General features: G+C 40.0%; 1 protein-coding gene across 2 annotated transcripts in view; it reads left to right on the forward strand.

The window, feature by feature from the left end:
* The window catches only part of PIWIL1 (piwi like RNA-mediated gene silencing 1), a 28,381-nt gene extending 2,102 nt beyond the window's left edge, over positions 1-26,279 (forward strand). For both annotated transcript variants that reach the window (XM_006260910.4, XM_019486674.2), the window contains exons 3-21: positions 1,706-1,853; positions 1,965-2,090; positions 4,484-4,698; positions 5,379-5,500; positions 6,342-6,422; positions 7,122-7,319; positions 8,737-8,848; positions 10,590-10,716; positions 11,826-11,943; positions 12,155-12,269; positions 14,304-14,491; positions 15,297-15,369; positions 15,719-15,919; positions 16,841-16,944; positions 19,214-19,284; positions 21,127-21,280; positions 22,307-22,432; positions 23,011-23,158; positions 24,592-26,279. In XM_006260910.4, the coding sequence (XP_006260972.1) occupies positions 1,706-1,853; positions 1,965-2,090; positions 4,484-4,698; positions 5,379-5,500; positions 6,342-6,422; positions 7,122-7,319; positions 8,737-8,848; positions 10,590-10,716; positions 11,826-11,943; positions 12,155-12,269; positions 14,304-14,491; positions 15,297-15,369; positions 15,719-15,919; positions 16,841-16,944; positions 19,214-19,284; positions 21,127-21,280; positions 22,307-22,432; positions 23,011-23,158; positions 24,592-24,708 (2,544 nt within the window). In that variant the 3' untranslated portion in view covers positions 24,709-26,279. The remainder of the gene's footprint in view (positions 1-1,705; positions 1,854-1,964; positions 2,091-4,483; positions 4,699-5,378; positions 5,501-6,341; positions 6,423-7,121; positions 7,320-8,736; positions 8,849-10,589; positions 10,717-11,825; positions 11,944-12,154; positions 12,270-14,303; positions 14,492-15,296; positions 15,370-15,718; positions 15,920-16,840; positions 16,945-19,213; positions 19,285-21,126; positions 21,281-22,306; positions 22,433-23,010; positions 23,159-24,591) is intronic.
* The last annotated feature ends 470 nt before the right edge of the window (positions 26,280-26,749 follow it).

The raw sequence follows: 26,749 nt of genomic DNA on the forward strand, positions 1-26,749 counted from the left end.
AGGTTGCATGGGGTGGGGAGCAAGAGATCATTCCCTCTGCACAGAGCAGGAACAACTGAGGCACAGCAAGGAATGAGTGGTTTATGGGGCCAGCCAGGTTGCAAGGGGTGGTCTGCGGTAAGGTTAAAGGTTGATAACCCCTGCCCAAAAGTATTGCATTTGCGTGGGGGTTACCTATATTTATGCCACGTCAGTATTTCCTGGGGAAATACTTATGTAGCCACACTTTGGCATGCATTCAGCACCACTGTTGGGCCCTGTGGTTTAAGTATGCTCAAGAGCATTTTTGGATGCACCCAGTGATACTTGCAGTAGAGCTCTGACTTTTTGTAAGCAGTGTGGAGTGCGAGCAAGGCATGTTTTAGGGAAGTATCCTACACTAAGGATTCCCTCATCATGTGTCTTTATATTTTGTCGTAATGATCCATCCATGAAGTCATGCCATTCATGTTTTTAATGACTGAATTTAGCACTGTATGGAGCAGGATTCAGTCCTGTCTTGAGGTTCTTTGATTCTTTTAAAGAAGAGATGGGGAACATCCAGCCTGTGGGCTGGACCCAGTCTGCCAGGGACTCCATTTCCCAGCTGTCCCTGCCTGCATGACTTGTGCCGGTCTCCATGGAGACCCCAGCCTCAGCAGCCTGCAGGGAACTGGGGCAGGGGCAGCTTGCTCCAGAGCCAGGGCAGAGCTGTGATCTGTAACCTGTATGCTTCGGGCAGGGGCACGCATGCAGGGGATCGTGGCTGTGCCCTGGCTCCTTGCAGCAGTGAGTGACAGCCTGTCTGGAGCGGGGCAGAGCCACAATCCCCTGCGTGCATGCCCCTGCCTGGTGCATGCAGGCTACAGATAGTGGCTCTGAACCAAGCTGTCCCTGTCCCACATTACTGGCAGCTCCAGAGCAGCCCCCTGCACTGCTCTGCCGCACACCGCTGCTGGCCCAGCTGAAGGTCTCCATGGAGACCGGCACAAGCTATGCGGGCAGGGCGGCTGGGAAATGGAGTCCCCAGCTGAGCAGAGGTTCCCCATCCCTGTTTTAAAGAAAAGGCAGGTAATTCAGTGCCATGTATTCCAAAGTCGCCTTTTAGTGATAACAATTTTTTTTCCTGCAGTAAACCCCTTTTGCACTAGCCTTAAGGTGTGTGAGAGTTGTCTATTACATAAGCAGTTTCTGGAGTATTTCAAGGCACCAAAAGGTTGTATTTCATATGATGCAGTGCTGTAATGAGGGTTCTGATTTCCCTACCCCCTTTTTTGAACAGATGGAAGGGGAAGCTCGAGGTCAACATGTTAGCAGTTCTAAAAAAAGCACTCTACCTGGACATATGGGGCGTGTCCCCATGAGCAGGAACATGCATTCCCTGGGGATAGCTAGCAGCCCAGCCCTGCCCTGCTTTTTTTTCTGGCATGGGTTTTTTTGACAGTGGGACCTACCGGTGTCAATAAACCCCACTGTGCTGCAAATTAGCTCCACATCGAATGCCAGCATGTGTGCATTTGTCTAGACGCGCCCACAGAGTCGGCATACTTTTTTGTGTAATATTTTTATTGAATAATACAGTGTAGTAGATCATACTATATTCAGTGTTTTCTTTCTTAAAGAAACTCATTAGGATTTAGATATGCCACACTCCATTATAGTGGCTAGCAACAATAGGTTTTACGTGATGTCAGTGAATGTTGTCCCTAACTAACATACTTTTCAGGGTCCACCAGGTTTCCAAAGTCAGCAGCCTGGACAACCTAGACTGCAGCTGCAACCACAGCCACCCCCACCAGCAGAAGGAGAATATGTTGGCCGTGGGCATCCGAAAGGGATCCCAGCTGTACCAGAGCCACCAAGTGAAGCAGGAAGTAAGTGAGCCTTATTGCCTATTGGAACAAATTTTTAAGATTGATTTGATTAATATAACTTAGTAAATCTACTATACTGTAAATTTTCTGGGTGTTCTCCATGAATTTTAGAACTTGAGATATCAGCTGGCTTTCAGGAGCTGTCATTAGGAGAGAGGGGTGGACGTCGTCGAGATTTCCATGACCTTGGAGTAAATACTCGCCAAGCCATAGAACATGTTAAAGAATCAAAAACAGGTAGGTTAAAATTATATTACAGCTTTGGCTTGCTTGGCTTTATCTAAATAGTACATGGGGGTGATTTTTATTGCACTAGGACCTGAAGGAGCAAGCTGTGGGGCTGTTACCTGATTGTGGTAGGAGTTGTTAAAGGAGGGAGAAAATGAGGAGAAATAGTGGGGAAGACAGTCATTAATGCACAACTTCTGTTTTTTATTTCATTGCGTTGAAAACATTCTGACTTGTTTGGGTATTTCTGACTACTCTGCAATAGTTTTTGAGTATGGAAAAATAATAGAGCAGTTCTTCTAAGTGAAAACTCTGAGCTAGCATTTTGAGGGGTGTCTTGATTTTTAAGAAGGTTGAGAACCACTGATTCATTGCTCGGACACTTTATAGTGGAACAAGAGAAGAACAAGGGTGGGGGTGTGTGTGGTGAGGGGAGGCGGGGGGAGGGAGTGGAATCCAAACCATGTTTCTGTGTCTTGGTAACTTATGTAAACTTCTGATCAGCAAACTCCTATTTCATGCAAGGATCACTTAACATTCCTTGTTTACCATTTCATGCAGAAGTTGGAGCCTGGTAACACCACTGATAAAAATAATTTATATTTCACGGTTTGTTTTGACTTGTCTGAACGGTAGTGCTGTTTTAAGGCTGAGGCCAGGTTGTCACTATTTGGTAAAGAAGCTTCAGCACAGTGACAGACCTAGCTAGCTACACACTTTTCATCTGCTGGAAGGCTTTGATAGTGGCTGCTCCATCTGTGACCCTAGTGCTTGGGTACCCATTATCCCGCTCTAAAGCAGCGTGTCTCAACCCGTGGGTCGCAACCCAAAAGTGGGTCACAAGAATATACGAAAGGGTCACGAGCAAACTTTATACATGGATCAACAAACTTTAAAAATGGATTCTTTTTTAAAGGAGAAAAGTGTGGGAAACCGTGGCTTTTCCCTTGCAGACTGCCAGAGTTCCAGCCTGCACGGGGCTGCTTGGGGGGGCCCCCTCTCCCCACACGCTGGAAGGCAGGGGGCAGAGGGTCAGGAGTGAGGGGCACTGGGTTGGGACTGGCCATCAATGTTTACAAATGGGTCCTTGTACAAAAAAATGTTGAGAACCACTGCTCCAAAGGAACAAGAAGCATGTGTTCACTGATAATAAAGTTGTTTGTAAAATATCATAAACCCTTCATTTAAAAAAAAAAAAAAAAATCCAGGAAGCCACAGTTCTTGAGCCTCCTAAAATTTTTGTCTTTGAAAACTTGAATATAATAATAATATTATTTTGGTTTTCATATTGTGTATAATATACTTGTCAGAATTCTTTCTTACATGTGGCTTTTCCCAAGCCATGCACCTGGAGACATTTCCTGGGGTCCATTGGTTGCCGACAGAGACATAAGCAAGTTGCTCTTAAAAAGATCCCTCTACAGGGAGATTCTTTGAGAATCTCTAAACAAATAGCTATGTCAGGATTACACGAAGGGGATCTTCTGGTTAAATACCAGAATGATGTTCTTTCTTCTCTGTAAGGAGGAGAAAGGCTTTATGGAGCAACCATGACTGGGTGTTCTTTGCATCTGCATTACCCACAAAAGTGAGGTATACACAAGGCAGTGTTAACTGTTTCCTGGCTGCAGCAGTGGTCCAGGCTCCCCCACTGAAAACTGATTGGAGAAGGTTTGTATGAATGGCAGAAACCTAGAAGCTGGACTGCCGTTAAAACTGTGCAGTATTAGCTAGTAAAGATTTTTCTCAAAACGCAAGAATGTAAAATAGGAAATGGTATACAGGGGAAATAGGGCTTGCCTTTTTAAGTATAAAGGGATACTAAATGGAGTTGAAGTATAACTTAAACTGATGGACAGTTAAATTACTTCACAAAATGTATAACAAATCTGAAGTAATGAATGCCAGATATGTTAATTTAACCCAGTGAGCCTAAGATGCTGAAAAGAATTTCTTAAGTTGTACGGCTGTTACCGATAAGATAAAAATGGTCAGGACTGGAAACTCTGGTATTTCACATTGGTTTATTCCAACAACTAAACTTTCTGGAGTAAGGAATGAACTTTGTCAGTGGGCATGTTTTTCAGTAATTCACAAAAAACTCTTAACACCTGGTACTATCTGTTTTTGGGGACAGCATGCTGGCTGAGCTGGGTGTTTATTGCGTATGGCAATTCTCCTAGGTGAAGGGTTGATAGAATTTTGCTGCGCGTACCTAAGAGAGGATTTTCATCTTCAGTCTGCAGTGTTGAGACAGTTGCATAAAATTTGGTGTTGTCAGTATTGGGCTGGATTTTAAGTTCACTGCTTGAAAAGGCAGAATTGTTGAAACGCTGTCTAAAATTATTAAAACGAAATACTAGTTTTAAAGCCAACTAAATATCTTTGTTTATCACATTCAGGTACTTCAGGTGCTATCATAAAATTAAGTACAAACCACTTCCGGTTGACCTCTCGTCCGCAGTGGGCTTTATATCAGTACCATATTAACTACAATCCTCAGATGGAAGCGCGACGTCTCCGCTCAGCTTTACTGTTTCAGCATGAAGAACTAATTGGAAGAACACGTGTGTTTGATGGAACAACATTATTCTTACCAAAAAAATTAGAAAACAAGGTGTGAAATGAGAAATAATGTTGGATTCTGTTTTGAGTTCAGTTCTTTCTTTACCTTTTATGACTTTTTGTCTGGTGAGACTGTTAAAGTATGAATAGAATGGGTGTGTCTGCAACATTTTAAATGGATTGAGTTTGCCAGTGAATTTTTGCTAACTTGCAGTATAGTATCTTGGCGAATGAATAAAATTCAAATGGTAATCCACACTTGAATTCTTCAGGTTAAAATAATTTTTCCTGCAAAAATGGGGATAGTGAAATTACAAGAAACTGTATGGATGAGGAAACTTGTTTTCCTTGGATTTTTAACTTGGTGTCTGACAATGGAAACAGTGGGTTGCTTTATTAAAAGGATGTTGTAGATAACGCCCTGTGCTAGATATGGTTGTGCTAATCTTCCACCAGAGCAAGATGGATGGGGAAGAGCAAAATTAGATGTATGGGAGGAAATGAATCAGGATGAGCATTTTGCCATATCAAACTTTAGTCATAGGCTAATTACAACTGCCTCTTGTCTGAGTTTGGACTTCCTGCACAGTTGTATTACTATCTTGAGCCTGTCAAAGTAGCCTGGGGTAAAGCATTGAAATAAATATAAGATCAGCAAAATATCTTAAACTGGTTTGAAAATACCAGCCTTGGCATATGTTTACATAACAGTTTAACTTGCTGTCCCTTCAGGTTACTGAGGTGTGTAGTCAGACCAGGAATGGAGAGATCGTGAAGATTACTATCACTTTAACCAGTGAGCTGCCACCTACTTCACCTACCTGCCTACAGTTTTACAACATTATTTTCAGGAGGTTTGTTTTTTATATATGGTACTTGTAACTGTTCTATAAAAAAACCCAGTAGAAAAGTCTGACACAAGTCTTCCTTTTCCACAAGATCAATTGTTTTGTCTTTATGGTGTGTTTATTAAATTTGTTATATATTTTTATGGCAGCTGAAGGAAAATACCCATACGAGGTATCTGGTCATAGTCAGCTACAGTTCACTGTGCAGTTGGATGCATCTGTCATGAGCATACCGCTTTGGAAATACACTGTTGTGTCTAGCAAGAATATGTTGCCTCAGATTTTTTCATTTTACAAGTACTATTAAATACTCTTTGATTTGGCACTGGTTTTGTCATGAAGGCACGGGAAGCAATGCAGAAACAAACTGGCATGCTGCTTTCTATGGCACAGACTTTCTGCTTCCCTTGGTGACTTAGTCTTTTAGTTTCATCCAAAGTGAGACCTGCTGAAGCTGTTGCCAATCAGCACATGTTTTATCCTAGAAAATGAAGGTGACTTGTGGCAAGATCACCTGAAAAGAACTGAATGAATAAGTGCCATGTCATCTGTTCAGAATTTTGCTTAAAGTTGGATTGAAACCAAATTAACTTTTAGCTAAAAGTAACAAAAGCAAGGTATGTAACTTTTTTCAGGTTGGAAAAGCTTGGAAGTTTTCAGGGTTCATGTCAGCTTTCTAACAGCTAAGCACGTCTCTTCCCTTGACTTGTTCTGCTTGCAAAAGTGAATCACTTCATGTTAGATTATAATATATTTAACATACATGTGGATAATGTTGTAGCTGTTTTGAGGAACAAAACAGTACTGTTATTTGTCACTTACTTTAATCTTTTTATTTTGTTTTTAGGCTTTTGAAGATGATGAACTTGCAGCAAATTGGACGTAATTATTACAACCCAAATGACCCAATCAGCATCCCTAATCACAGGTTTGGAAAATGGACTCCTGTATTTGCAAAGGAGAAACGATTTTTTGATACGATGACACAAATTTATCTCATATCAAACCAAAACTTTAAGTCTAAATTGCTCTTTAAAAGGATGAGATTTTTGCATGTCCCTAACTAGTGGTTCTGACTTCATGTAGAATAGTAATGAAAATCTGAGCTAATCTAAATCAGGTATTATGAATTCTATTGAAGGAATAGAGGTCAGCAGAGGAAGACCCTTGTTCCAAAGATTTCTAAAGCTTTTTTTCAACTGAATTGGAGTGCTTTAAGTAGTTGCTTAAAAGCATCTAAATAAGCAGTGAAAGGTTGCCAACATGCAACTGTACTTTGATTCTGCATGCGCACACAGGCACACCCAATGGTCTGATACTTTTTAAAGGCTTTGTTTCAGATTAGTGGATGAGTTTGTAGTCTTGGTTAAACATTAAGGCAATTTTCTGTTTTGCTTATATTGCTGCTTCACTAAATTAGTCGTACTGTGCCTTAAGTTGATTATAGGTACCTGCGTGAAAACATCTAAAGATGACTAAAGCATTGGAAGCTGAAGGAATATGGAGTATTTGTGGCTTAATAAATGTATGGCTTCCCAGTTGCTGGGGGAGGTGAAAGGAAGAATATTGAATGAAGAACAATGATGTTTTAAAGGTATACTTAGGTGTTTGTGTTCCCTTCTTACAGGGTAATCATCTGGCCAGGTTTCACTACTTCTATTCTTCAGTATGAGACAAGCATCATGTTATGTACAGATGTGAGCCATAAGGTTCTCCGGAGTGAAACTGTGTTGGATTTCATGTACAATCTGTATAGTCAGGTTGAAGAACAAAGATTTAGAGATATCTGTGCTAAAGAACTCATAGGTCTAATTGTTCTTACAAAGTAAGCTACTTTTTTTTTTTTTCCAAGTGTAAATGATAATATTAAACTGTGACCCATGTTACTATATGAAGGAGCAGACTTCAAAAGGTATTTAGGTGTGTAAGCATCTTGGAAAATCTGGACCTAAATTCCAAGAATTTATGCTGCAACAGGTGCTTATTTCAATTTTTCTGAATACAGGAAGCTTACAAAGTAGGCAGTGACTATTTAACTCTGACTTGGGCTTGGAAGTTTTCAGGGTTCATGTCAGCTTTCTGGCAACAAAGCAAGTCTCTTTCCTTGTCTTGTTCTGCTTATGAAACTGAATCACTTCATGTTAGATTGTAATATATATAATTGTATTCACTTGTAGCTCAAACAGGTGATTTAAGGCGTTATCTTATTTACATGAAAAGAAACCACCCTTACTATATTAGCTAAACTTTTTTTTTTTTTTTTTTTAACACTTCAGAGCCCAAGAATGGATGTAGACTTGCTGAAGGATTTACTACCAATCCAAACTATTGGAATTTTAACTTCCATCTAGATACTACCTTATATATAAATAACTTCCTTATACTCTCCGTAATGATTTAGGATTCTTCTAGGCCTTAGTGTGACAAAAGGGCTGGTACTGAATTTGGTGTTGTTATAGATAGTCCTGTAGGCTGCTGCTGCTCCTATGCCCCTTTTTCTCTGTAATAACTATTTTTGTGCTGGGACATGCATATTTTGAGGCACACAACAAAACGTGAAAGCAAAAAATCTGTAATCTGGGTATGCTAAGGGTTAGACCAAAGTGATAGTACAAACTGAAATAAACCGAGTGGATATAGACCTTTTTTTCTTTTTATGCATTTTAAAATTAATTCTATATCCATGCTAATACAGAAAGTGAATCTAAAACCAGCCATTATAGTTTGAATGTGGAAGTTGATTTAGTCAGCATAAATAAAAATCTCAACTGTTTGAGATTACTTCATGCTTTTCTTTAACTTTTTGCATTTCCTGCTGTCCTATATTTCACGCACCCATAAAGAAATCATGAGATAACTAGCCAGCTGCCCATCAGGAATGATGGGGGTGGAAGGTGGGGACGGAGCACTGCTACCCACCACCCTGCACCACCGCAGTTTCCTGGGGTGGGGAGGGGCAGGGAAAGCTTGCTCCACCTTACCCTCTATCCTGCTCGACCAGCACCCCATGCCACCACCGTCTGCAGGGAGCAGGGGGGTAAGGTTGGTGTCCCCCGCTCCATCCTCTCTGTCCTCACTGCACCGCCACCTCCTGTCCAGAACGCTTTTGGAGCACTCTGATTGTTTCAGAGAACCAGTCAGAGTGCAAATAAAGTGTTACAGATGGATGGACAGACAGACCAGGGCTTTTATAATATTAGAATATGTAAGATAGGGTTTTTAAAAATGTCATCCTTTTTTAGATACAACAACAAAACTTACCGAGTTGATGACATTGACTGGGATGCCAATCCAAGATGCACCTTTAAGAAAGCAGATGGATCTGAAATCAGCTATGTAGACTACTACAGAATGGTATGACATAACTAAAAATTCCAAAAATATTTGTTTTATGCTTTATACTAGACTCTGAAACAAGTACTTTATAAACAAGTAGCACTTGAATATTCAGGAAACGATGCATAGTTTCTCCCCTGGGGGGGGGAGAGAATTTGATTTATAGCCATCTTTTAGAGGATGCTGAAGACTCAAAGACTGATTTTGTAGATGCCAGTATTTCTAGTAGTATCCTGAATGTACATTTCAAGGTCCTTATTAATAATTTCAGCAAAATGTATCTAGGACACTGTATCTTTCTCTTGGCTTACTAAATGGATGCTGGTGGATATGCTACCCCCCACCCTTTGATCCAACATTTATAAACTTTCTTTAATGTCCCTTCTTCCTTCTCCCCTCCCCCCCCCCCAAAAAAAAATCTAGTTAAGAAAACAGTGACAGTGTCAATACCAATAGTGCTGTCAAATGCCTGATGTAGGGGACACAGATAAGTGGTAATGCCGCCAGAGCTACAGTTAGCCTATCCCAAAGACTCCCAAAGCATGGGTGCAAGCACTCCTTCCTTCACCCACTGTGAGGGTAAGCTGGCCTAGGTGCTTACTTCCACCTTTTATCAGAGCCACATCACTTCACAAGCCATTGTGACTTCACACGCACTTGTGAACTGGTTCCCAATCAGTGACATTAGGGAACCATTTAATTAACTGGGTCTGAAGCCAGTTACTCAGTTGCAGTGTGTGAATTAAAAAAAACCCCAAAACAAGTCACAATTGTACTTACTCAAAGCACAAACTTTATAGGAGTAATGCTGGATGCAACAACAGCCCACTGGTCACTTGCAGGTTTCCTTCTAGATTGAAATGTACCAATCAACTTGCCCAAAGCATCAGTGAGAACATGTCTCAACTTGCTGGGGCCTATTACATGTATATGATGCAGTTTGTTAGATTTTCTGTGTTCCGTGGAAGGGTGGTGACATTAGTATATTGGTCCTATGGACGCCACAAATTTGTTGGCCAGTTGTTTGGTTTAGAACTATGGAAGGACTCTGTACATGTGCAGTGGACACTTCTTGCCACACCAGCCTACCAATGTGCTAACGATTGTTTCCACACACAAGGAGAGGCCGTTCTACGAGACTTACCTTCTCTTTTAGTGAAGGAATCTTGATTACATCTGCCCTTCTTGCCCTTGGCCATCAAGGGAACTGTAGAGATATGCTGACAGCGTTAGTCAAAAGAATTCATACACATGGGAAACATGCATCCCAGAATTAAATACACTTGAGCAGTATACATTTATAAACTACTTGGTGTAAGAGCAATGGCTTTGTTTTAAGGGTAGGAAAAGCAATATGGTTTTGTCATTAACCAGTGTTATTGACTCTTGAGTAAATAAACAGCATTTTGCTTATCCTAGTGGAATATGAGAAGCCTGTTATTTTGAGGCTTAAGAATGCATAATATTAATCTTGCATTTTCTGCTGATGGCTTCTTCCTGATCTTAGATTGGGTAAAAACACTTGATACCGAGGTAACAAGCTCTTTTCCATTCAGGGGGAACTTAAGTACTAAGCATGATTACTAACTGCTTGCACAAGATAGGCCTTCCAGTTACAAATTAGGTTTAATGGTTGATGAGGGGATAAACAAATACTTAGAGAGCAAAGGGGAAGGAAGTATGGAAGAAATTCATGCTGAACTGCCAGTTCTATTCTTTATGCTGATACACTAAAGTGCACTGTGCATTTTTTATGCAGCAATATAACCAAGAAATCACTGACTTGAACCAGCCAGTTTTGGTCAGTCAGACAAAGAGGAAGAGGGGGCCAGGAGGTGTAATGCCAGGGCCTGCAGTACTTATTCCTGAGCTGTGCTACCTGACAGGTATTGTATCTGTAGTTATTCACACAGAATCATCTACTGTGTATGTTGTATACTTTGGAATAATTGCAACTTTGACAGATTTACTAACTGGAATACTTGCTTGTATAAATAAGTTTGGAAAGGATACCTGCAAGTGTTGTAACTACACATGAAAATTTAGCTAAAAATGTGCAATACTTAAAAAAAAAAAAAAAAAAAAAAAAGATTTCCCCCTTTTGATTACTCCTTTCCCTCCCTAAATGTTTTCCCTGTCCCTTCTTTCAATATTTCCTGGAAGGCAGCTTGTATTTCTTGTTTTCCTTTCTCACTGAAGGAAGAGAGAGCTTAGGTTTTCCTTATCACTGCAGCAGAAGCCATAATGGCCTCATAGATAAGGCTAACTAGTTTGGCATGGACTGCGAGAGGGTGTCCATTAGTTGCGTGCAGCTGTCTATATAAGGATCTCTAGAGCTGAACAGTCTTTTACTACTTCTGAAACCCCCACATTTGGGGTGTGGTGAGGTAGAACAGAGTTAAAAATACAGGCTAATGACACTACAGGCCACAAGCTTGCTTTCCTTTTCTTAGTCGCTCTGATAAGAGCCTAAGAATGATGGCAGGGCCTAGAAAAACCTAACTACCAGTCTACTTAAAAACACCCTTGTGGCTAAGGCTGAAAGGTCCGGAGACTATGAGGATTGCAGGAACTGTTTAAGCCAAAGGTGGTACTGGAACTGACAAGTGACCATCATGTACCAGGCTTCTAGGTCTGCGCAGAACATGAAGAGCCGAGTGTGGCTTTTATGGTATAGGGACTGCCAAACCAAAAAGCTGCTGAGCTTGAGTGTAAGGCCCATGTGCGCTCCAACGTACAATATGGATAAGCAAAGGGGAAAAGTTACCAATGTCTGCTGTGCTGTACTGGAACCGGCACAATGTTTCATGGTCTGGTACAATAGGCAATATGTTGTTAAAAAAAAATCTTACAACTAATAGCTATTCCCTGACTGTTTCAAGTCTTCAGTGGTTCTATGTTCAAAATAAAATGAAATCCAAAGCCACCACTTGGCAAGTTCATTTTTGTAAAAATGTGTCTTTCAGTAAAAAAAAAAAAAAATTGCTGTTTGCAGGGTTAACTGATAAGATGCGTAGTGATTTTAATGTGATGAAAGACTTGTCTCTTCATACAAGACTGACGCCGGAGAGAAGAGAGCGTGAAGTTGGAAGACTTATTAACTACATTCAACAGTATGTTATTCAGAACTTACACTACTTTTCAACAAATGGTTTTTTATTCATGTTTTTTGTAACCACTGGATGTTCTTAAATTGTTGCCTTTTGTTGTTTTGCCTTAATTTATTCTTCTTAAATGCAATCTACATCTAAGTCAGAATGCATACACTCTGGGTGATATGTGATTGATTTTTGACTGTTATGGCTTACTTTTAAATTTACACAGGGATGACAGTGTTCAGAAGGAACTTCGTGACTGGGGTTTAAGCTTTGATTCCCGTTTACTATCTTTTACTGGAAGAGTAATTCAAGCCGAAAAGATCCATCAATCAGGGAGAGCGGTAAGTGGATAATTTTAATTTGTCTCTGAACTTTTGAACAAAACAAGATACTTACTGGTTGGGGTACTTATCAACTGGACTTCTTTTTTTTTTTAAACTGACAGTTCAACACAATCACTTGTCTGAGAGTATTGTTTTTTACACGGTATTTTTGAAAAATCCCATTAAAAACTTACAGAACATTTTCCCTGGCCTCCTGTTCCATAAAAGTAAATGCCATGGCAAGCGAGAAACTGAGCCAACTGGAAGAATAATTCTCAAGTAATTTTACAGGTTGTTGTAACTAATTGATACCCTTTTCATCTGGCAACTGTTCCAAATTATTCCACTTTAGTGGATAGGAATTACCACTGTAATTGTCTTTGAACCTCCAAAAAGGATACTGCCCATGTTGGGTTCTGTAGCAATTATTACTCAACCTTCTTTGACTTTTCATGTGTCCTGTTCTATATCATTTGCTTTAATTAAATTCATAATGCATTTGTCCTAAGTTACTTTTATTTCTCGTTTATAATACCACTGCAGATGCTTAATTGTTTGGTTTTTTTTCCAACACTGCTGCTTGTTCCCGGAGATCACTTGGAGCCTGTTAACTTCCACTGAGACTACCCACATGCCCATAATTAAGTAGATGCTTACATGCTTTGATGCAAAGCAATTGAGTGTACATCCAAAAGCTGTTTGCTACTATGGCACGGAGGACTGTAATATGGTTTTACTAAGTTCATTTTTAGTTGGATCAGTTCTTGCCCAAATGTTTGATTTGGATCAGAAATCTAAATAAATGCAGTTTTTAGGTATAGAATTTAATACATTAGGGAATAAGGTTGATACACACACCAGAAATACCTGAAATATTTTGTGTATTTGAAAACGCAGGTTATGAACAAAAAATTGTCACCTGTTAAAGTATACATTCTTTACCAAGAAATGCATGTCATTGCTGTTGAAGTATACAAAGGAAACCAGATTCGCTGTGTATAAGTTGACTTCCGAAGAAAACCCAGGCCTTTTAAATACCTCCAATGTTTCTCTTTGAAGACTCCAATATTGTGGTATTGAAAGCTTTTAAACTAAATGCAGAACCAAAAAAGATTTTCAAGGTTCCAGTTTCTTGGTTCTGTTTGTATTAATTCATATTAATTAATTAATATGAATCAATTAATATTAATTTTATTAATAGGAGTAATGTATATTTGCTGGAAAAAGGACCTGGCTTCCAGTGTGTGTAGCTTTTCACAGAAACAATAACATCCTGTATTGATGGGTCTTGTGAGAAAAGAGGAATAGCTTCCTCCTGCCCCTTCTGTTTTTCAACATGACCAGCCACGAGTCTTAGATCTAGCTAAAATCCCTGGCTTGCATTAAACTGTTCGACTTGCAGGAGGCTAATCTGTAGGCTAGGCTACATAATCTGCTAGTGACTTTTTCTTCTCTACCCATTCAAAAGAGGTGTGGTTGGAAACTCCAGAAAGTTGTTTGTCTCTTGACTTTCAAAGAGTACCTCTGTATTTAAAAAAAAACAAAAAAAAAAACCAAAAACTTTGGAAGCTAAATATCTGCTGGTGGTAAAAGATAAATGATTTTTAATTTTGTTTGTAGTTGTAGAGTATGTATACCAGAAAATGTTCTTATGACTTACTAAAAAGGTTCAAGTTCTACTTTCTAATATCCATCTCATCAGACACAAATTAGAATACCATGGAAAGCTTGACTTGTAAAACAGAATATGGTTTTTATTCTCGTTGGTAAACTTGTTGAAACTAAATATTTCAGCATTGTAGCAGAGCTGTTAAACTAAAATATAATGCAGCTTGTAGCAAGAATGATGCTGCAGAACTCAGATAGCATATTTTAAAAATGACAAGATGAGTAAAGATGGCATAAACTGATTTGGAGGAAAAAAATCCTTTCCCATCTTAAGCTACTGCGGCAAGGGCAGATGCTGCTGCTGCAGTCTGGAATTCCTGGAGAAGCAGAATTTGTGGCTGGAATTACACCGTAGATAACATGCTTGCTTTTATTTGTTTGCAGTTTGAATACAACCCTCAATTTGCAGACTGGTCAAAAGAAACTAGAGGAGCCCCCTTAATAAGTGTAAAGCCACTGGACAACTGGTTACTAGTATATACACGGCGCAACTATGATGCAGCCAATGCACTTGTTCAGAATCTTTTCAAAGTCACACCATCCATGGGCATACGAATGAACAAAGCAATCATGTAAGTGTTTTTAGAAATGTGCTAGTTATCTTGCTTAGACATTCTTTGTAGTGGCTTAGTTAAATGTCTAAGTCAGGGGTCGGCTACATTTTTGGGCAGTGCCAAAAAACACCCACAACCTCAACTTAAAAGATGTTGGTGTGCTGGGGCGGACAGCAGGGGAGCCACGAGGAGCCTGATCCTTGTTGTGGCAGCGCAGCCACGGCCCTTTCCCCGAGGCATGTGTGCCAAGCAAAATGCCTTCGCGTGGCATGCTGTGGCATTCGTGTTGGGGATTGCTCACCCCTGGTGTAAGTACATGTGCTGAAAGAGGGAGGAGATAATCGTTTAAGTAGGACAAAGGTACTGAAAATCTAAACACTTCAGATTTTGGAGTTAGCGTGTTAATCTGTGGAAGTTTTTAAGTGGGATTAGAGAAGAGACTTGATAGGAAGGGTCCAGCTAGGTGCCAAAAGCCTCTCGAGTTTATGATGTGTGTTGGAGCCCCTCCTGTAAGAGGGTGGAGCAACAACATACATTGTCATTTTCCCTTCCTGGTATGTAGCCAGTCACTCTGGCAAACTGTTATTTTTCCTTCCTTGTTGGAAGGTTGTGGATCAGGTTTGTTTCTTTTTATGTCTAGATACTTTGACCACTTTAGTTCAGTGCCAATACAGAATATTTTAACAGAACCGTAAGTGTGAAAATGTATGTAACATTTATCTTAATGGAAAGGGTATCTATGGTGCTACTGATCTTTTGTAGCTATTATGATTTTGAGTTCTAGCAGCATTTATTTATTTACTTGTTTATGTCCCTTTTTTAGGGTTGAAGTAGAAGATAGAACAGAAGCTTATTTGAGGACTTTGAAACAAAAAGTTACTTCTGACATACAGATAGTATGTATACTGGTCCATAATTTCACAGCATATCACCTAATACTTTTGGCCATGTTAATAATAATAATAATAATCTATTGAGAATCTGGTGATACTTGGGAGATCAGGCAATTAGAAAGTTTTCTGTTTAACCTTATACTAAAATGTGGGATTGTTTTATATCCTTTTTCCTTGAAAATCAAACAGGTCTGGCTCTTAAAGCATCAAAACTTGAAGATTCAAGCTGTCTATAAATTGCTGGACGGAGGGTATAGCAGGGAGCTGTAATGATATAAAACACATCTTTCCAATAAATCCAATTCTCCTGGAATTTGGTTTTGAAAACCTCTTGTTTAAATTTTTTTTGAAGGTAGTTTGCCTTTTGTCCAGTAATCGCAAAGATAAGTATGATGCTATCAAGAAGTACTTGTGCACGGATTGTCCCACTCCAAGTCAATGTGTGATAGCTCGCACATTAAGTAAGCCACAGACTATAATGGCCATAGCAACAAAAATTGCATTACAAATGAACTGCAAGATGGGTGGAGAGCTCTGGAGTGTTGAAATTCCAGTAAGTAACCGGCTTCTTCTTTTAAACCTATATAAATTGAGTCTTACTTAATAGTTTAGCTATGAGAAAAGTTAAAGCTTTCACACCAATGGTTTTCCTCCATTGATTGGCTGGAGGATATCTTGTCTACGTTCTGGGTCAAAAAAAAACCCCCAACTGTATGCGAGAACTCAACACTTTTTTTCTGTGTGGATAGATGGCAAAATAGCTGACAACACTTTGTGGGGAAATAAAAGTTAGAGATAATTGCATAAATTAAGAATTCAGTGCAGTTAGACAGTGAGTAGTTTAGCCTCTGTGGCTGGTTCTATAATAAAACCCTTGTTTGCTTTAGTTTAACTATGGGTGTTTACACTTACTATGGGGCTGTTTTTAATCTAATTAAAGTGCCCAGAGCATCTCGTGTATCAGCATCCTTGCACTTCAAAATGGCAACAGGGGTGCTTTATCTAAAGCTCATCAAACCATCTTTAGAAAAGTCCCCCTGCCACCATGTTGAAGCACAGGAACGCTATGATGCAGGAAACGCAGCGGCTGGCTAGAGCGCAGTAATTATCACACTCCCACAGACTCGACTTAATTGAGTCATAGATTCATAGATGTTAGGGTCGGAAGGGACCTCAGTAGATCATTGAGCCCGACGCCCTGCATAGGCAGGAAAGAGTGCTGGGTCTAGATGACCCCAGCTAGATGCCTATCTAACCTCCTCTTGAAGACCCCCAGGGTAGGGGAGAGCACCACCTCCCTTGGGAGCCCATTCCAGACTTTGGCCACTCGAACTGTGAAGAAGTTCTTCCTAATGTCTAGTCTAAATCTGCTAGTCTAAAATGAGTCGATTAATTAAGTCTGCTCTGATGCGCTATAATTGCAGTATGAAGATATCAGAGGTGCTCTTAGCATGTTTTTCACTTTCTTTTTAAGCTGAAACAACTCATGGTTGTGGGGATTGACTGTTACCATGATAATACAGCTGGGAGGAGGTCAGTTGCAGGATTTGTTGCTAGCCTGAATCAGGGAATGACACGGTAAGGTATTTCCTGTTTCTAAAGACAGATTGACCAGAATTACAATAGATATCAGTTATGGGCAGTCCGTTTAAAATATTCCTATCTAAATTAAGGTTCTTAATGAAGAAATTGAGTCGGCTAACTAAGGAACAGTACCTTGTTCTTCAAGCTTAAGATGATGCACTGATTGAACAAGGGCTGCCAAAAATTCCTTGGGAAATAGCATGTAAAGGGAGTCCTTTATAAAAGAAGATGCGGTGCTTTGCTGAGTGTAGTGTAGGGACATGTGTGCTTTGTTTACTGTGGCTGTTCTCTGCATGTTACTTTTTTTTTCCTGCTTGTAAATAATGTACGTTTTTCTACTTGATTTTTGCTTGTTGAATAACAGATGAATTGAGCCTTTCTTTGCTGCTTGCATATAAGTGAGGAGCAAAGAAAGCAACAATATTTGGAGATGTGAAATGGGAAAGTTTCCAAAACACATGTTGGAAACTAAAATAAATAGCTCTCCACTGAGAATCTTTTTCAGATCATCACTATTGTTTGGGGAGGAAATGAATGTATTCCTTGGTGCCTTCTATGCCTTGCTGAGGAGATGCAGTAGATTCATTCCACCCTTCCCCCTTCCATCTGTTCCTCTCAACTGCTTCCACTGACAACTGAGCTCTTTTTGATGACTTGTCCCCATTGCAGGCTACAGACCTTCACGAATGTCCTGACTTCCAATTTCAAGCTTCTTTAGACAAAATTTGAAGCAAGAACATATGCTCAGTCTTCTGTCTCTATTTTGGGTTCAGTGTTCTGATAATATTCCTCAGCCTTCCTCCAGGGAAAGCCGAAGGCATACCAATGTGTTTAACTGTAACGATAGTTTCTAGATGGTCTCCTAGGAGTAGGGCTTGCCAGGGGCTATTTTGATACGGGAAGGAAAGGCTAATATAACTGTACAGTCATTGTTTTATCTCTGCCTCGTTAACTGACTAAAATGTCTAAACCACTGATTCTCTGCTAAGGTGATATAAAATCCTTTTAAATATGCCACGCAATACTATCCCCGTTAGGTATGCAAACATACAAACTTATTGTAGTTTTTCCTAGTTCTTTGCAATGGAAGAACTGTCTTATTTTTTCCATAGTCAAAAAATGAGTGAAAATTAAGAGCGGGCATTTGCTGGGGTATGACATGAGTCCAAGGAGAGGTGCCTTGAGTCTAAAATGGTTGAGAACTACCATTCCAAACTGAAATCAAGCCATGGCCCCTTTACATAACATAACCTCTTTCCAGATTTCAGGATCTGCAAGAGGAAATCTTGTGGTGCCAAGGTATTTATCTTCATAGGTTGGCTGGCAAAGTCAAAGACAATTTACTTTTTTTTTTTTCATGGTTACCTTCTAGAACAGTGGTTCCCAACCTCTTCTTTTTTTTCCATGCCCCGCTCTTGGGAGCAGAGTGCGGTAGCAGCTTGAGGGTGGGGGAGCTCCCAGCAGGCAGCGTGGCTCGTCTCTTCTGTGCAGCACTGCCAGCATTGCCCCTGCGACCCTCATTTGGATCGCGACCTGGGAACTGCTGTTCTAGAAGGTATAGAAGGAGAGAATAATTGTTCAGTAAGCATTTTAGAAACCTCACGCCTGTAGTTGTCACCTGCCATCCCACATTTGAACCAGTAAGAAGGATCATCGAGCAGTTACAGCCATTTGTGATAAGGACCAGACCTTGAAAGAATATCCACAGCTTTCCTCTCACCCCCTCCCTCCCCACCCCTGCTCTTGGGTTTCAGACTTCTACCTTAAACTCCTCCAGCTCATCAGTAGCAAACTCCAAGCTGATCAGCAGGTACCAAATGTGTTACGACTGTGCTTTTAACAAAAAAGTGTAAAATCTGTTAAGAAATCTCTACTGCCACAGCAATCAACAATCCCCACATTAAAACCATCAGAATCCACAGATCCTGCACATCTGTCCCAGAATGTGGTATACCTCATCCAGTGCACCAGATCCCCTCATGGAAACTATGGGTGGAACTAGACAAAAATGATTTATTCCTTTGGACCAGGGGGTATTGCTTTTGTGTCATGAAGACTGGCTGAGGGGCTCCCAAGGGAGTAAAGCCAGACAGTAAGGCTGCAAGCTCTCAAGCCCACTTACCGACTACTGTTCGGACAGTCTAAAGGACTTCTAAGGGAGCAGCAGGCATGCCAACCTGCTTATATAACTTCTACATCTTCTGACAAATGAGGCATTCTTTTATATTAAATAGAATTTTTGTTTTCCCCGGCCCCCAAACAGGTGGTTTTCACGCTGTATCTTACAAGATCGTGGACAAGAACTTGTGGATGAGCTCAAGGTCTGTTTACAAGGTAAAAGCTCCTATCTTAATAGCCACTGGGTGGCAGTTGTCCGTTGTCAGAACAGTTCTTGAAAAGAAAAAAATGCCATATTTAACTTGATGAAAAAAGGGATTGCCCGTTTCAGCTGTAAGTGTTAGCGATAACTAGCTTGTTTGCCTGTTCTCCTGCTACTTGGTTTTAACTGCTACCTTGTCAGTCAGCTTTGTACGCCCATTGTAAAATATACATTTTTAGAGTTACATGTTTAAAAGAAAAATACTAAAGCTATTTCTCTTTGTGGTGAACAAATTTCTAATGTATTTTTTAGCAAACTCAAAAATGAGGAAACTTTTCTGATGGTGGAGGGGGAGATGTAAAGATAAGACTTTTGTAAAGGTTTTGAATATCAAATTAAATTATTTTGCAGTTAAGTATTACACTACTTATTGGCAATGCTAGCATAAGTCTCAACATTACTGAAAATTGGATCATTCATTGAGAATCTGATTTCTGAATGGTGTATTTTTTGGAACTAAAACAATTACCAGGTCACTTCCTTGTCTTTCACATTGGTTACTATAAACCTTGTTCATAGTGAATGTTTGGCCAAAGGTTTAAAATGGGACAACTCCTTCAAGTTTACTTTACTCCTAAAAATTATAAATACCTTTTTATCCATCTGCTTTTACTCTCTGTAGGTTGGTTATATTAATACTTACTGAATTTCATGCACATTTGAGGTGAACTATGTAGATGATAAAGTGGAACTTACAGCTGTTGTGGACCATTTGTCTTTTCAAGTAAACCTTGCGTTTGGGTTTTTTATGATGACCTTTTACTGCAATTATCATTTTAAATTATTTGGAGTTCAGATATGAATATAAACTTTGTAATTTATACTTCCAGATGTCTAGCTACAGCAGGGGGATTCTGATGATCATGGTACCGTATTTACTCAAATACAAGATTGTTTTTTCCTGCCAATCAGCATGGAAGATATGGGGAGCCCCTTGTTTTACATCCTCACATAGGGAAATCACATTAAATACACTGTCCATCTTTGAACTGCTGCTAAAAGTATGTGTTCAGTAATGGAAACCAACTATGAAGTTGATTTTAAATGCAGCCAATACTGAGTACGACTGAGTACATAGCCCATGTTGTCTGAATGTTATATGGTAGTGTCCATGAAACACCTACGCTAAAACTTGCAGCAGTTTCAAAAAGGGTAACATAAATCAGTCCTGGATGAATTAAGTCAGAGTACTATATGCAAATTACTACAGCTATATTTAATTTCAAGGTCAGCATTTTCCACTTTGCTCCTTACTTCCAATTACTCAGGGAAAGTAGGATGTGATAATATGGGTGTGGGGAGGGGCTGCAGGGGCAAAAAGGTTGGGAGGCAAAAAGCAAGGGGGAAACCTGACCCCACTTCCACCTTCCCCCTCTCCTCCCCTCCCCTCCCCTCCCCCGGATCTATTTTCCCTGCTGTAGCACTGGGCAGGGGCCACATTTAAGACAGAATTTAATTATTGTAAATCTGTACCTGGAAAAATTGTAACAGATTTTTTCAAATTTCCATATATAGAATCTAATTATTGGGGGTTTGTCTAATAATCGGGGTCATCTTAATTCAAGTAAATATGGTAATAACACAATGATCTACAGGTAAACAAGACTATTATTGGCATCATTCATACTAGTATCTATCTCAGGTAGCTGCTAAGTTGCTGTTGACCTTGTCTGGAATCAAAACAGTGACACGGTGAAAAATTTCAAAGCTGATTTTGAGTAATACAGACTAATTCTGAACTTTTACCTCTAAAAGACACACAGATTGATCAACTTCTTAATTTGCTTTTCTTAAAGCTGCTTTAAGAGCCTGGTTCAGCTGCAATCAACAAATGCCTTCTCGCATTATTGTGTATCGTGATGGGGTAGGAGATGGTCAGCTAAAAACCTTGTTCTCTTATGAAGTTCCTCAGCTTTTGGATTGCTTGAAATCTGTTGGTAAAGACTACAAGTAAGTCTTTTCTGGCTCAATCTGTAGTGCTGTGAGAGGTGGTGGTACCTTGTGTGCTGTCCTCTTCCTAAAAAATAAGGAAAAGTTTGCATGTTTCTACTTCTACATGAGTATACGATCAGAGAAGCCAGAAAGTAGACCTGTGCAAATAGGCCATGGGGGGCGGTGCTAAAGCTGTGGGCTGTGACCAACATAGAAACCTAAACCTGCCTGCAGCTGTAGCATGCCCCACACACCCAGAGCTGTAACCTGGAAGCTGCCAGCCACATGTGTGCAGCAGAGGGGGCAGGGTGCGCTACAGCTGCAGATGAGTTCATGCTTCCACACAGGTGGCAGCCCTGGCCACCCGGCACCACGCAGCTGCCACGTGCCCACAGGCTGGATCCATTCACTTGGTGGGTGCCCAAATGTGGGCCAGATTCAGTCAGTTGCTGGGCTGGATCTGGCCTACAGGCCGTATTTTGCCCACCCCTACACTAGAGGATCATACTGACCTAACATTTAGATTAAGACTGCACTCCTGAGCAGCACATCTCTTTCCCTTTAAAGTAGGTTAAATGTGTTTTGTCCATCCTCTTTAGTACTATTACAGTTCCAAATATTTAAATGGTTGCTAACTGCACTGGCACAAAACAGTCATGCTAAGCAACAGTAGACAAACTAGTAGTTATGGCATTGCTTAATTCTCTTTTATATTTAATAAATAAGCAGTATATTTGTCTGCATTTTTAGTGTTAGCCAACTCATTTTTCCATTTTGGATGTGCAAAAAATAACAATCGGAAGAGTAAGAAATGTATGTATATTGGTAGGAAAGCTCCTGTTTCATAGTCTGAAGTACTTATGTCTATGCTTGAACTTATCAATGGAAATAATACATTTTAGCTAAAATGCAAAAAGCCATGTACAATAGCTTTCTTAGGTTAACATAACAGTGGGTAAAGATGCAGTTCACAGAATTAACTATTTAGGGGACTTTTCAGTTTGAAATCCCGGATGATCTGCTCTTGAATCATCTTTTTTCTAGTCCAAGACTTACAGTGATAGTTGTGAAGAAGCGAGTGAATGCCAGATTCTTTGCCCAGGCTGGTGGAAAACTTCAGAATCCACCCCCTGGTACAGTTATTGATGTGGAGGTCACCAGGCCAGAATGGTAAGTAGTGTACAGATAATACTTTCAGTGGGTGACTGCCTTTTGGCTGCCAGAAATCACTTCTTTTGTTTGCATCCTGCTATTTAAAAATGGAAACCATCTGATGCTGATTTTTGAAGTAAAACATCTGTGCAACTTGTATTCTTTTGCTGTTCCCTTTAAATAGAAACAGAACCCCATAAATAAATTGAAACTTTGGCCTATGCTGTGACACTTTTTGTGGCATCCTATGAAGCAAATGTCAGGGCACTCCATTTGAATACTGCTAAATAACTGGAATTGTTTGAAGGACCATAAACCACGAATAGTGCTCTGTAATGAGCCAAGTTGTTTCAACTAAACTGCCAAAGTAGCCAGGGGCAGTGTTATGCAAAGTAACATCTGCCTGGATGTAGAAGGCAAAATAAGTTATTGATTGCCATAAACGGGAAAGGTACTGTATTTGGAGCACCAGTGAGGATAACTGTGAAGGGTCCTTTGTGGTGAAATGCAGATACAAGGGGGGAGTCTTACATTGGCAGAGGATAACATATTTGGATTTACGTAGACTAAACCTTAATACTGTTTTCCAATTACAGGTATGATTTCTTCATTGTGAGCCAGGCTGTGAGAAGTGGTAGCGTGTCACCAACTCACTACAATGTAATTTATGACAGTAGTGCATTGAAACCAGATCATATGCAACGTTTAACTTACAAGTTGTGCCACATGTATTATAACTGGCCAGTAAGTATTAATTTTTGCAGTGCATAAGTATTTATAAAAAACAAAAACAAGAAAAACCCTTCTTCCCGTGCAAGGGTTATCATCATCTAACAACATCATGCAAGTAACTTCAAGGCGACAAGCTTTGTGGAGGGGGTGAAAGTGGGGAAACTGAATGACAGCCTGCAGACTAGCCATGTAGAGCTGTGGTCTGGGAATCATTTACTCTTTAAAGAGTTTATACAGTTAGAAAAATTTGAAGTGTATTTTAAGATGATTTTCCCCAGCTGCTGCTCTTTCTGTTCTTTCTCCTTATATATGATGCTCTTAATAGTGTCAGAAAATACCTGCCACTTCTGAGTGCATTGCCCTAGATTGCTATGGGAAACATAAATAATGCTGGAGTGGTTACCTCAGGCTGGTCTTACTTTTTTGTAGAGTTGCTGCACATAGAGGCTTCTTGGAAGAAATTCTCCTGCATTGCATTCTTAAAGTTAACATTTTGGCATGGTTGCAGAAGTAATTAAGGTCAAAGTCAGCCATAGCAGAATAGCCGTGTAAATTGTATTTAAGCATCCATTTAAAATCAAATTAAGTTATTGGTGGTGTTCAAGTCTGTGAAGCTTGAGGGCCAATGGCATTTTAGTTCTTCTTTTTAAACTTCCAATCTTTTCTTCTCATAGGTCTCATTTTTAGAGGCCAGATCTCATTAATGGGTTCTGCCTTTTCTGTTTCCTTGCAAAGTTAAACTCTTTATGGAAATTAAACTGTGTACATATGCAGTGAAAGCAGCATTGAGTTGTTGCTGTTTCTGGAGTGTTAACTTTCGTATACTTCAGTATGCACACAAACTGTGTACTATCAAGTGGATGCAGGTAGCTAAACACAACTCGGCCTCTTAAAGAACTTTGAGCTACCTAGAAAATCAGTACCCCTTTATTGACTTCCCACAGTGACTTACCTACCCACTGTGTAGTCTGGAAATTGCTGCAGGGTGGTATGGCAAAGAAATATTACTTCACGGTAAGGTAGCTTTGAATGTTGTCATCTTGTTGCCTTCTATCCTCTTATTACGTAGCGTTTTCTGCTTTAGAATAAACCTGAGGAGCTGGGGAGAAAATCTGAAACAAGGGGGAGCGCAGCTCCAACATACTGAAAGTGGGGAAACTGAGTGCAAATCTGCATACTGATAGGGATAAGAAACTTACCTTATGCATTGTTAATGATATTTTACATGTCATCTAAAAGCATTAAAGCATAATTGATATTCAACTATGCAAATGAAATACTAAAGTAATATTATTTGAATTTATAAAATGTACAGCCCCGAGAACTCTAGTTACTGACAGTTGCCTTTGATTTTTCTGAATTTTTAGACTTGCATTAGTGTTCACCTTCTCGTGACTGCAGAGTTAGATGACTAGAAAAATAACTTCCTTTTTTTTTTTCTTTAGGGTGTTATCAGAGTGCCTGCTCCCTGCCAGTATGCCCATAAATTGGCTTTCCTCGTAGGTCAGAGCATTCACCGAGAACCCAATCTGTCACTGTCGGACCGTTTGTATTACCTGTGAACTACATGTACTAAGTACAGTAGTAGCAATGCAATTGTAACTTCCCCTGGTACTAGTTTCTTTTTAGGAAAGCTGTAATTTTTCTACAGTTTTGTTGAGAAAATGGGAGGCGTGTGTGGGGTAAATACATACTACTTTTGTATAAGGGTAGAGCTTTATTTTCATTATAAAGTAACTATGATAACATAAAGCAATTCTGTCCAGTAAGCTTAAACTGCCTATACAGCTGTACAAAGCAGAAATGAGTCTCTTGCTGCCTGCTGAAAAGCATTTTAAGGTGTAGAGCAAAACAAACCTCTCCAGTTTCTACACTAAACAAGTTCCTAAAACTAGACGTAAGGGACACTTTTACACGAGCCCTGGGGCTGGAATGGGGGGGAGGCGGGGTGATGCTTTAATTACAGCAGCTCAGAGAGCTGCTCTACTTAAAACACCGCTGTGTCTTCTGCATCACCATCCCAGCACTTAAAAATGGCAGTGGGGGGCGCTTGAACCAAAAGCTTGAACAAGCTTTTGGTTCAAGCACCCCCACCGCCACTTTTAAGCGCAGGAGCGCTGATACACGAGACGCAGGAGGCTGCTGGAATTGCAGTGCATTAGAGCAGCTCCACTGCTTGTGTGCAGGTGCCCAGGCATACTAGCTAGTGAAATTGGGGCATGCTGTCGGCCCTGGATTTTTTGCACGTCAGCTGTCTCCTGAAAACGGAAGCAAGCTGTCAAACCATTAATTAGCAACTTTTTTGGTGAGGCAGCGTCCAGATGCGTTGCTGTAAGTATGCTGAAAGGAAGCTAGTCTTGGTCTGATGCTCTTTTTTGCATATACCAACAACATAAAAAATACAGACTGTTTTGTGCCTTAATAGCTAATTGGTTGTTATATCCGTTCTAATAAAGAGAAGCTGAGGTAGCCCAAGCATCATGAAATGCAATACAGTAAAGAGAGAGAGAGCTCCAAAATTCAAGGTTGAGATGCTTTCTGAGAGAAATTTAGAAAATAATGATGATGATTGAGCTTGAAGCTGGTACATTTGTAGCTATGAGCAGTTCTGTATTTTTTTTTTTTTTCTTTTCTTTTGACCACACAATCTAAAGCTGTTACACTTCAGCTGAGGGATGGCGGGGGGTCTGTTCCTAGTTAGTTTGGCCAAGTGTTTAGGTAGACTCTCACTGGCCCACTTCTAAGCCCCCACGTTAACCCCTCACAAACGTGCAGTCTGCGGGCCACCAGTTGGACAACTGAGGTAGACTATTTGGATTTCACTGAAGGGCTTGCTGCAGAATTGATTGCTTTTGGGTGTTGGGCCAGTCTGCTTTCAGGTCCCAGTGTTAGGGCTTTAACCAATTCTGATCAACATGATCAGTTTTCTACTTGTGCAGATCCAGAGGATTCTGGTTTTTCTCTCTGGGTTTGGGGTTTAGCTGCCTTTGGATTATTATTAAATATTCTGTTGGAAAGTATTTTTGCTTACATCTGCAAGCTCATTGTAGTACCTGAAAAAACCCTAACTCTTAGTTGTGAAAGTTGTTTCCTTTTTCTTGACAGATTTCAGTAAAGTTCTATGTATAAAATATTGCAGTTTGATCCTGTTACTTTATATACAAACATAGATTTAACTATAAAAGAGGTCCTTTTAGGCATCTTTTATGTGAAGAAAGTGCACCTCCAACTACAGCTCCTACTCTGAACAGCCCTTGCAATATGGTTACTTCACTTAAGCAACTTTTTGGTCTTCTAACTTGTTTAACATGTTGCTGTTCCAGAAAACAGCTGAAAAAGGAAATTATTCTTTGCTCAGAATCTACTTCACATTTAGTCATAGCTGCTTCCTTTACCAAAACTTACTGCTACTGTAAGCTTTTTTTCAATAACAATATACAAAAGCAAACTCACACATTCAATTACTTCTTGGTGTAACAGAGCTGAAATTCAGCTTCAGCTCTATTTTGGCAGAATCTTGAAGTTCTGTGAAGTTAAATATGAAGTTAAGTGAAGCAAAACATTTTAAATATTGAGCATACATGACTGGCAGGGGTGTTTGGG

Source organism: Alligator mississippiensis, chromosome 10, assembly GCF_030867095.1.
Source record: "Alligator mississippiensis isolate rAllMis1 chromosome 10, rAllMis1, whole genome shotgun sequence".
Classification (NCBI taxonomy): domain Eukaryota; kingdom Metazoa; phylum Chordata; order Crocodylia; family Alligatoridae; genus Alligator; species Alligator mississippiensis.